General features: G+C 39.1%; 2 protein-coding genes across 3 annotated transcripts; one reads left to right on the top strand and one right to left on the bottom strand.

Moving 5' to 3' along the window:
• Positions 1-500: 500 nt before the first annotated feature.
• LOC113768094 (lipase 1) lies at positions 501-2,931 on the bottom strand. Its single transcript, XM_027312331.1, has 4 exons — positions 2,126-2,931; positions 1,366-1,458; positions 1,088-1,155; positions 501-968 (listed from the first exon to the last, which is right to left on the bottom strand). The coding sequence occupies exons 1-4, from the start codon at positions 2,846-2,848 to the stop codon at positions 764-766; spliced, it is 1,089 nt and encodes a 362-aa protein (XP_027168132.1). The 5' UTR covers positions 2,849-2,931; the 3' UTR covers positions 501-763.
• Positions 2,932-8,576: 5,645 nt separating this feature from the next.
• Positions 8,577-11,129, top strand: LOC113768165 (transcription initiation factor TFIID subunit 9). 2 transcript variants are annotated; one of them, XM_027312420.1, is made up of 3 exons: positions 8,577-8,839; positions 9,577-9,854; positions 10,481-11,129. In XM_027312420.1, the coding sequence occupies exons 2-3, from the start codon at positions 9,591-9,593 to the stop codon at positions 10,757-10,759; spliced, it is 543 nt and encodes a 180-aa protein (XP_027168221.1). In that variant the 5' UTR covers positions 8,577-8,839; positions 9,577-9,590; the 3' UTR covers positions 10,760-11,129. The 2 variants fall into 2 exon arrangements, with proteins under 2 accessions (XP_027168221.1, XP_027168220.1); XM_027312419.1 differs by having other exon boundaries at positions 8,578-8,839; positions 9,588-9,854.
• Positions 11,130-11,341: the final 212 nt, after the last annotated feature.

Raw genomic sequence — 11,341 nt, 5'->3', positions numbered from 1 at the left:
TTTGCAAAAGCACTCAACTCGAACGACCGCAGGAAGCACCACTTTTTTTTTTCTTGTTTTTTTTTGGGATAAGGGATTGTCCTTTTCTCTGTTGTTCCTTTTTTTTCTTTATGTTGTTCAAAATGTCAAACAAACTTTTTCTTTACACTAAGCATTTACCAACAAAGTGCATCTGCGCTACTGTTAGACCGTGTCTCTCTTACAGACCATAAAGAGAGATCTAATTGCCACATAACAATTACAATAGTCAGTTTTGTGGAAATTTTGCCAAACAATGATCAACTCTATTTTACTCAGAGAGACTTCTTTATTTTGTGGTTGGAAGATTATGTTGTGAGGTAAGTTGGCGGAGCAACAATGCATCTTTTGTGCGTACAATATTGATATATATAGCGTTCGACTCTATCTGGGACATGCATGCATGTCTCTCAATCTGATCAGAAGATCATTTACTCCCAATCTCGTGTATAAGCTGCTGATCATACCAGTTATAATAGAAATATCTATAATCTCCCCGATATGCGGCATTTAACATATATAGTCTTGTAAGAAACGCAAATAGTAATGAGTTTCATTGGGGGGTTGTGACACAACGATGAGCTGAATAGTACTAGTGTTACAGTTTAAATCCTTGATTGAACCTGAGTAATTGGCCAGCCAAAGGGAAAGGGTACTTCGCAGCGACAATCACTACTGACTATATATATGCTACTCCAATAAATAAGGCACTTGTTCTGTGATCTCTGTCAAATTTAATACTGTACTATGCACCCGTGAAATGTGCATTTAGTAAATGCAAGCCATTCGTCGAGGATCTCTGTCTTTCTACTAGCGTACAACCTCCTCGTTTTGCGGAGCAATTCAATAGAAATGCTTTGATGGATTCATTCACCAAGTACGAGGATTCCAGGTTTGCTGCATGCCCGGCGTTCTCAAGTATTTCCATCTTTGCCTTTGACCCCAAATGTCTGCAAAATTAATCCAAAATTGTCGATACATATATATATATATATAGTCACGGTCCTTGGATCGATGAATCGTACCAAGGTTGTAGGTCAGGAAAATTAAGGAGCAAATATAAGGGTACCTATGCAATTCACGTCCGCAAACAAGAGGGAAAACCATGTCCTTGTCACCCCAGATAAGCAATGTTCCCTTAATCACGAAGAAAGAGATCATATCATATGTGATCGCCTCTCATCCTAAAATGTAATGCATGCTTGACAAGCTAGCGGATATATCACTGTTCTTAATTTCTCTGGAAACACACACACACCTAATCTGAGATATATATATAGTGGGAGTGAGAGATATCAGAATCCACTACTGTTATCTGCCAGCATGAATGAATGCAACATTACTCACCTGATCTAAAATTGGAAGACTGCTATCTGCTTTCTTTGCTAACAAGTGTTCCACTAGCTCACTTTTCTCTTTCCTGATGGTGTTGCACATCACCTTACAAGAGGAGGATGGAAATTAAGATGATCATCTCTCATATTAACAAATCTTGAAGAAATGGGTATCTTGATTCTTAAGAAGGCGTTTTCTTTCCTTTTAAGAAAACAGATGGATCCACAAGAATGGCTCGCCTTATTTTTATTTTTTTTTTATGGTACTAGTACAATTTTATTGTATGTTACTTTTAAGTTGATATCGAAAATTAAGTGACAAAGTGGTGGACCCAGTGGAAGCATGATTTTACAATTTATGACTGCTACGTAACCGCACATTGGACGGAACTGGATTTTCGCATGTATCAGGCTATTAGACTATTAGCTAGCAGCGTTATCCAGAAGAACACACGCCAGAAACGTGGAACTTTTTATCAACTTGTCCGTCCAATTGCTTCGGCTACAAGCTAGCTTGCGGTCTGGAATGGTGACAGGATTTGCAGAAGAAATGAGTTTTCTTTCTTTTTTTTTTTTTTTGTTGTTGTCGTTGTTGTTGGTGTGGGGGTGGGAAGGAACGGGTACTTAATTAATTAATTAATGACACTACTAGTCAGTAAAACTTCCAAATTCGACATTTTATTTTAACTCTTGCTATCACGGCAACCGATGAAGCATCATTAATTATTAATTAAAAAGAATAAAGAAGAAGCATGGGCTAGTGCTGAACTTACGGTGATGAACTCCCGGAGGAAATAATCTGGGACCCAGTTGATAAAATTGCAGTTGCATAAAGACAGAGTCACTAACAACCGTAGATCCGCCGGTTTCCGAGGCAGGAGTATGTCCACAGCATTCCTTCCTATATTCCTGAGATGCTCCTCCTTTTGATCTTCCGTCATCCCGATTCCGCTGCTCAGTATAACGACTTTATCCACAGCTTCAGAAGACATGGCAGCCGTCCGATAAGCCACATAGCCCCCGTAACTGATCCCGTAAATGGAGTACCTGTCCACACCCAATCTTCTCAAGCCTTCACTTAAGCACTTCGCCTGGAAAGCGTCCGTCCGGTCGGGGCTGCGGGTGTAGGATTTCCCGAAGAACAGGAGGTCGGGTATGTAGAGGTTGAAGGATCGGGCCAATGTGCCGATTTGGAATAGGAACTGAAACTTTGAGTTGCCCCCGAAGCCGTGGACTAAAACCAGATTGGGCTTGTTGATTTTCCGGTGAGCAGGGGTCCAAAAGTGCAGGGTGGTTTGCATATCCAGGTCCAGGGTGCAGGGTTGGAGATGGCAATAGCGAAAATAGACGGATAAGATTGAATCGAGCAAGGGGACGAAGATTGGTTGCCATTTGAAGTGGATGAGGGGGTTAAAAATGTTTCGAAGAATGGTGGCGTTGATGGATATGTAGAAGGAGAGGAGCTGGTGAAACCAACAACCCAATAAGTTCTCCATGGCGATAAAAGGGGTGGTTTATGCTTTGACAGTCGGTGCTTGAGGAGAACAGAACAATTGGCCGAGACCGAGAGGTTTTATCATTTAATTTTATGAGGGCATTCCGGATTCGGAAGCAAACGGCGCTCAATAAATAGTAACACCACGTTTTTCAATTTTTGTCTTTTTCCAATGTTGCGTTTGGTGTCGAAACGAATGGTGCGGGACATTCGAGCCGTTGTCGAGTCTTTCTCGAAAGGTGCGCGACATTGTACTTCGAGCCTTTGTGGCCCAACAATCCAAACCCATGCAGTGCAGCCTCCTATTTTCATCAGACGTAAATTAAGATGGAATATTAAGCTCATAAAATTATTATTAATCCTCTGGTGCAGTTGCAGTAGTAGGGCTAATTTCATTGTTTATAGCCGCTTGAAAAAAAAAAATTAAATTAAATTGTGGGGCTGCCGACCACACTAATTCCGGAAACCAATCAGAAACCTTCCTAACATTCTGCTGCCCCCAAAAGTACAATTACCTTGCTTTCAATACCAAATGGTCAAAGCTGGAAATTTTTATAGGATAATTTTCACTTAGCATTCTCAAATTTAAAAAAATGTCACTTAGCATTCTCCTACTTTAAACTTTTTGTAATATTTAAAATCCATTTCAAAATATAATATTAAAAATCTCATTTTGGGAGAAAGAATACAATAATTTCATTTCAAATTTGTCCTTTTCTTATGATTTCTTAATTGTCATAATACACCAAAATTATTACTTAAATTTTATAAATTGATCGATATAGTTCTTTAATGAAAATATATACTCTTCGTGTTTAAAAAAACTATAATTTGTCACGTCAGAATAATATAGTCAAAATAATATAGAGAAAGTTTGGATAGATAATTTTTTCAAAAAAAAATTTCGCTTGCATCATAAACACATTTCCCAATCTATCTTTTTATATTTCCAACCACCTTTTTATCTCACATACATCAAATCACAAAAAAGTACTACAGTAACCATTCCAAATAATTATTTGGAATAATACTCTATCCAAACAAAGCCATATTTTGCTGACAAAATCTATTGTCACATCAGATTATGCTGTGGTTTTATTATTGTGTTTGATTTAGTTCTATTAGTAATTTTATATCCTACATGCCTCGTGATCACATAAATGAACTAAACCCCACGTGTTTAGGTTCGAATAAGAGATGCGTGCTTTATATATTTGGTCGAAAATTTTCAAGGACGGCAAGGGAGGAAGAGTAGGCTAAGCAACGTGCTTAGCCAACTCTAGGAAAAAGAGTTTGAACCAACATAAATCAAGTACGACACCCTTTGCTTAACGGCATCCAACTCTGCAAGAATCAACGACCAATCGTTTGATTGTTTTGGCTGGCCGGAATCGTTTAAAAAAATACCACATTCATTCAAAACAACAAATCTGAATTTGCAATGGCTTGTCATTGTCTCTCAAAGACAAAGTACGACCACAAACGGGACGCCCCCACCATGTGCATGCTACTGTGTTTTTTGATCCCAATCTCCCAACTAATCAGACTTAAACCCCCCCGGCCCTTCTTATTTTTTATCTGCAACGATAAATGTCCTATAACCTAAATTAGCCTAATCTAAGGGAAAGGGGCAAGGGGAGATGGTCAACTAAGACCAGCCACATATTGTGACAAATTTAAAGGAGGCAGGGGTTGAACCTCTGACTTCCAGCACCACCAAAGAGGGTGATGACCACTGGACCAAATGGCCAGTGGCCCCTCCCCCTTCTTATTTGGCTGAAAGATTATATACACTACTAATCGACTACTTGCGAAACTGAAGTATGCTAGCGTCATTAATTGTTAGAAAATTGGTTTAATTTTTTTTAGTTAAGTTTTTTATTTGGTGTGGGAAGTAACTAGTTTCCTAATTGGATTTAGTTACTTGAAATAGTAGTCAAGTAAAGCCCTATTTAGCAGGAATTAGATGCTATTTCTATATGTGTTTAGGAAATAATATTGGTTTCCAATTGTTATTTGGTTTTTTGACAGTAATGTTCTCTATAAATAGGTGGGTTGGCAAACTACACAAGAGACACACAAGAGATACACAAGGGCATCATGTAGTCTTATACATGGGGTGTGAGAGAGAGTTCTTGGGAGATGAGAGATGGTATACAAGGGTTGGGTTTGGGTTCAAGTTGTATTCTTGTATAGGGTTTTCCTCTCATAATAAAGAAAGGGGTTTTCTCTCCGTGGACGTAGGCTCAATGGTGGAGCCGAACCACGTTAAATATTGTGTGTCGTCTATCTTTCATGCTTGTGGCTTGTTCCTCATTAAATTGTTGTGCACTTGATATCTCAATAATTGTTTATTCCGCACTTGGATCCTAACATTAATAGTAGACTGAAGATCCATGATTAGAAACTCAGCCACAGACTACACAATTGTAGACAGTTTTGAGGATCATAATGCGCCTCATTCACAGGAAGAATAAAATCAGGAGGATCACAATGCACAAGAACAAGATAGATGGTATAACCTTGCTGCCTTTCCTGGTTTTCAATTTCCTGAATTTTGTGACTTATGGGCGGCTACTTTCGTTGCCTGCTAAACGTGTACCTGGAGAAACTCCAACTTAAACAACATAGAAGCTATGCTATGCTGTGCTGAGAAATTGCCCATGATGCACATATCAATTCACCAGTGTTAAGCTAAAGATTGATCTCCAGAAAACTATTTCGAAGTTGCTATATACTTCCAAATATATCACAGGAACATAGAAGTTGCGATCGTGTGGAAGACTAGTAATGCATATTAGTACAACCTCACTAGTAGCATAATTTATTGTGTACACCTACTAACACAGAGCCGTTTCCATGCCGCAGCTACCGCGGCAGCTATAGCACTTGCTCTTGAATTCTTATTCAAGAATTCAACATTAGAAGCATTAATTGGTGCAGCTAAACATTTTCAATGCTGTTAATGGTTGCACCACAATAATACTTCAAATTGCTGCTGCCATCATTGCTGACTCCTTTGCTAGCTGGCGGTTACGCTTGTCATCTGGATTTCTTCTCTCATTGCATAATTTCCGTCCCCGCTCCTATCATCTTAGTGGCTGAATCAATCTCTTTTGTAAGCTCTTTCGGTTTCCAAATTAAGCTAAATCATCACTTCAACTTCATGAACATTATGCTCCATCAAAGATTCTCGAAGAACATGAATTGCAGTTAGACTGACTAATAGCCTCTTTAACTTGATCTGATTTATAAGAACTATTTCTCAATTTGCAGGGCCTATTGATAATAGTCCTAACAGCGCCAGTCAGTGAATTGAACCTCCACACGGATCGAGCTTGCCTTCTTTAGGCTGTTGCAATGGGCCATCATCTTGGACCATGTGGATACCTCGGTCTGCTTGAGTCCTCCATTAGCCCGTTCACTCCCTGTCGACAACGGACACCTCATCTCGTAATCACCCCAAACAAGGTGATCAACGAGGTTACACTGGAGAGGCGTCCCACCTCGTCTACTCCCTTGCTCAGGACTACCAACACCTCGACCATTTGATTAACTGATAATTGATGGAGCGATTTGACTGCCAGTCACTCTACTAATCAGACTTATATCTGACACCACCGTCATAGGCTACATTTTGATGTCATATAGAAAGTAGACCTCATCAGTCCTTCCTTAGGTACAAGTATTATAAATACTCATCTAATATTCTCAAAATAAGGAGACAATCCAACTTGCATATTAAACTCCCGAACCATAACTAGCTTAAGTTAAGTATCGGAGTGAGATTGGAGAACAAGACCCCAGCTACTTAATTTTTGGCGGGGGAGCTCGTGCGTTCTCGACTGGGCTCGTATTAGACCACATTTTTAACTATTTCTCTTCACTTTGAAGCCAACTTGCTTTGCTGTTTTCCTCCTGGACCGGTTCTTATTCCCCCGTGGGAGAAGTTTACTCGCCGTCCCGTCAGACCTCTCCAGAGGGTTGGGATAGACCATTCGTCAGATATTGTTGACCTGCGAAAAATTCAGACATCTCCTTAATCGTTTTGTGAGACGACGTCGTCTTTTATGTTGGCTATTCAGACTTTGTTAACTATTTTGCCCATAAATTTTAGTTCCAATGATTGCCATTGCCCGTAATATTGATGATGGTGATCTAAGATTACAAGAGTCTCTTGTCCTTGCATCTGCATCTTCTGGATGTTTATATGAACGATATGGGCCACAGAGGAAAACCGAAGACAATGCTCCATAAATTTAAGTTTGAGCTACTTTTACGTCTTCCCGCATGCAAACACGCACTTGTGAGATTCAACTTTCAAGCTGTGATCCGCGTAAAATTCGATCGAAGCACACTTGACACTAAACCTCAAAAAGCACCCGTTAGAAAAAGTCTAAAAAAAAAAAAACAAAAATAGATTCTTGAGGTCAAGGGTTAAGTATGAACCCACGTAAAAGTAAAGAAATACCTTACTTCCCACGTCTGGATGTCATAATAACTTTCCTTCTTTCTTTCCTTTCTTTTCCCTATCTTCTATAAGCTTTCATCATCAGCTAATCCCTTTTGCTTTTTGGACGGCTATCTGTCTTCTTTTTTCCACCCAATCTGTCAAACTTTCCACCTATAGATTCCTTTACCACCACCATTTTCTCGTCACCATAAATTGATCAGATCCCTCGTGACAACCTAGAGTAAAACGCGAATCTTTCGTATCAAGTTGGTTCTCTTATATCAAGAAACCAACCTCTGATACTCGTTATATTAACTTGCGATCGAGTCCAATGGCAACATCAAATGCTTATGCATTCCATAATTCATCTTCTCAAAGAGCAGTAGCAATGGTATTGGCTTTGGTATCTGCAATCGTGCTTTCGCCATTGTACATCGATCGAAGAGGAAGTGAATACCGATATGAAACGAAATGGAGTTCAGGGTTTGTGTTGCCTGTGGTTGTTGCAGGATTAATTGTCGCCATTAAGACTACCGCATCATCATCTACTTCAACTTCACGGGGAGGGACAAGATCAGCTCCGTTGTTTCCGTCTTCAGAGCCTTCGTCTGTGCTCAAAATTGGGAGTTCCTCTTGGGGACTTGCTGGCATTTTGGTCATGCTAATGCTCGTTCTATCATGGCAATCCTCGGTGCAACATTTCTTCTGGAGATAGAGGACTCGAAGAATTCGTCCAGCTGTTATATTTGGTCGTTATTTTGCTTCTTTTTCAGCTGGTTCTGCCCCTTGAATCTCTGTAACTAGTTACCTAATAATACAAGTTAATGTATGTCAAATCATAATTGTACTCCGCCTTGAATGCAAGAGGAAGCATGTTTAACAATTCCCTGTCGTCTCGGGGCCCAAATAAGTTAACTAAATCACGTATTTAGGCTTGGTCAAATCCAACCGATTATGTTGGAGGGCTTGAACCTTTTAGTGTCAGTACCCAATTTCAAAATAATTTTTAAAAAACTTTTTTAAAATTTTTATGGTCTTTTTAGATAATCCGATTTGTATACTCAATGATGACAATGGTCTATATTCTAAATGACTAAAACTCTAACAATCTTTAAAAAAAAAAATTTTATAAAAAAAAAAAACACTTAATTCACTATGTAATGGAGAATTTTATTCACCATCTAAAAGTCAAACAAAGAAAAGGGTTGTGGTCCACAAAGAGACCAGGTTCTATCACAATTTCTCCAAACTAACTGCGTCTAACAAGCTTCCCGCTACCAGTCGGCCCAAAAGCCGCGGCACATCAAGAAAGCCCACCGCCTTATTCCCACAAACCCAAATAAATCTTTCAAGGAACTCGAGAAATTCTGTCCCCGTCGTCGATTCGCACCTCGACCACCGCCTCGCAAACCACCGCCTTCGGCCCCATTCTGTCCCCGTCGCTGAAAATATTTGTCGCTCTCCCTTCATTTGCAGGAGGAAGAAAGGGACTATAAGACGTAGCGCAATTCAATAAGTTCGCAATCCAGGTTCGCGGAGGTATGTTAGTAGTTGTATATTAGGACTTGCCTTAATTGCGATACTTTGGGGGCGTTTTGAATTGCTAAATGCGTAGAGAATGTTTAGCTTGCTAAAAGGTGTATGCTTATTTTGGGACTTAAAAGCTTGTTAGGCCTTTTAATGTCCTTATTCAAAGAAGTGGAACTCCACATGTTTTCTCATTTAAAGGATTATGTGGGTTTTGAAATAATTTTATGCAATCGTTTCTTCCACTTGATCAGGGTTGTTGTTGTAATCTCCCCCACCCCAACAAAAAAAAAAAAAAAAAAAATTTGTCTTTTGAGATAGGTTTAGGTTTAAGGTATGGCTCTTCAGTTGATGACATTAGTTGCTAAATCTGAGGTTTAAAGAATACGTAGGTTCCTTTCATTTTCTAGAGGAAATTGGGAACTGCAGCTGCTAAATATTTCCCAATTCCCATTGGACAGCTTAGCTAGTAAAAAATTGCTACAGTTTCATTATGCAGTTGTTATGCCCCTGTAAAAGCTATTTCATAAAGCTGATATATTTAGAATGTGATCTAGACTTTCATAATTTGGTTGTTATGTCCCCAAAAGTTTTAACGAATTACAGCTTCTTTAATATTTAAGAGTCGAACGGTCAGCTAGGATAGAAGAAACTTAAGCTCTATATAATTCTCCATTGCAACTTTATAAGGTTGGAAAGCCAAATTCTGACGACAGTAATACTAAGGTAGGCTTGAGCAGAGGTTTTAGTTTGATTGCAGAAAATGGGAGAGGGAGCAGGAGAGGAGGACATGCCGAGAGATGCAAAGATCGTGAAATCTCTGCTGAAATCAATGGGTGTGGAAGACTATGAGCCCCGTGTTATCCACCAATTCTTGGAACTTTGGTACAGGTACGCGGTGGATGTGCTGACGGATGCGCAGATTTACTCAGACCACGCTGACAAATCTGTGATCGATTCCGATGATGTCAAGCTTGCCATTCAGTCCAAAGTCAATTTCAGCTTCTCACAACCTCCTCCACGTGAGGTATATTCATTAAGTTAGTCCACAACTCGGTCAGCATCATAATAACTATTAGTACTAGTAGCAGCTGCAGTAATTTTCTCTCCTCTTTTTCTTGTGTGAGGATTTTAATTGATTGCTGAGAATTCAAGTTCTGTGCTTGTTAAGCCACTCGATCAATGCTGATTGGAGCTCAGATTGAATAAGATCAAGCACAATTCAAGTTTGTTACTGAAAATTAGAGTTAAATTTAAATTGAAAAATGAAAAAACAAGCTTGAAATCCTCCTGATTCCAACCTAACTATTATTCAGAAGCACCACACTGCCTGAGGAATTTATATAGCACCACACTGCCGAAGGAACAATATCAATTTCTTGGGATTTGCTGCTTTTACCAGCTCTACTTGTTTGAGTTGTTAATTCGTCTGAATTTTTCTTTTATTTGGTGGTTGTTGTTGTTGTCATTAGCAATTTATTCTCTTTATGGAACCTGGAAGATGACATGTGAGTTTTGAAGTGAAGTTGCAGTATTTAAAATTGTAATATTAGGAAAACTCCTCTTCCAACTGACATGCAAATAATATGTCATTGTACCAATCTTGTGTCCTTGCAGTGTACTTATGACATATTTGTATTGGTTACTGTTCAGGTCCTACTAGAGTTAGCTAGGAATAGAAACAAGATCCCTTTACCAAAATCAATTACCAGGCCTGGAATTCCACTTCCTCCTGAACAGGATACCCTGATCAATCCCAACTACCAATTTGCTATTACAAAGAAACAAAGCAAGCAAGCAATTGAGGAAGCAGAGGATGATGAAGAGGCTGCTGATCTTAATCCAAACCCTTCTCAAGAGCAAAGGATAGATGCTTCACAAGGCGCTCCTCAGGGTGTGTCTTTTCCAATTGGACCTAAACGATCAAGATGAGCTTTTCAGTCTCAATAGCGGTTGCTAAAAATCACACGGTACCCCATTGTGTGTTGGGGTGTATATATTTTTCTTCCCACCACAAAAGTTCCCAGGAAGATTAACATTTGTCATGTCTATCTCTTGACTCCTTTCCTGTAAGCTGGGCTTGAGTGGCTGACCGTTGTTGATGCAATCTGGGGGGAGTATTGACCTGTAAAATTCATCCCTGAATTGAGACTCCAAAATGTACTCGGTACTTGGAAAAGTCAACTGGAGAATTCTATGTATCCCGGATGCAGGATTGTTTCCTTGTATTTGTTAAATGATATGCTTTTAACGTTATTAACACTAGTGAACTTGCTTGCATCCTTGTTTGGATTGTATTTTTCTGGATTTTTTGTAAAAAAAATACTGTAGCGATTTAATATTTGTAAGGTAAAAAAATATATGTGAGGTAAAAAGGTGAATGGAAAATGTGTTTATGCAAAACGTAACAATTTTTTTTTTTTTTGAAAAATTGCTGTCCAAACAATTTCCAGAATTTGTGTTCTTAATCATCGGCACTGCTTTGGGCTGATTGGTTGACTCTGCTTTAGTTTT

Source organism: Coffea eugenioides, chromosome 4 (genome assembly GCF_003713205.1).
Source record: "Coffea eugenioides isolate CCC68of chromosome 4, Ceug_1.0, whole genome shotgun sequence".
In the NCBI taxonomy this organism is placed as follows: Eukaryota; Viridiplantae; Streptophyta; class Magnoliopsida; order Gentianales; family Rubiaceae; genus Coffea; species Coffea eugenioides.
The sequence above is the reverse complement of the archived record's forward strand: the minus strand, read 5'-3'. Positions and strand labels throughout refer to the sequence as shown.

Bases quoted from the DNA above. Each gene is read 5' to 3' on its own strand.
- LOC113768094 (XM_027312331.1), bottom strand. From the start codon at position 2,848: ATGGAGAACTTATTGGGTTGTTGGTTTCACCAGCTCCTCTCCTTCTAC. The intron at 1,156-1,365 runs GTGAGTAATGTT...TTCGTGATTAAG, and splicing joins GTCTTCCAATTTTAGATCAG to GGAACATTGCTTATCTGGGG. The intron at 969-1,087 runs GTACCCTTATAT...TTAATTTTGCAG, and splicing joins TGCGGACGTGAATTGCATAG to ACATTTGGGGTCAAAGGCAA.
- LOC113768165 (XM_027312420.1), top strand. From the start codon at position 9,591: ATGGGAGAGGGAGCAGGAGAGGAGGACATGCCGAGAGATGCAAAGATC. The intron at 9,855-10,480 runs GTATATTCATTA...GTTACTGTTCAG, and splicing joins CACAACCTCCTCCACGTGAG to GTCCTACTAGAGTTAGCTAG.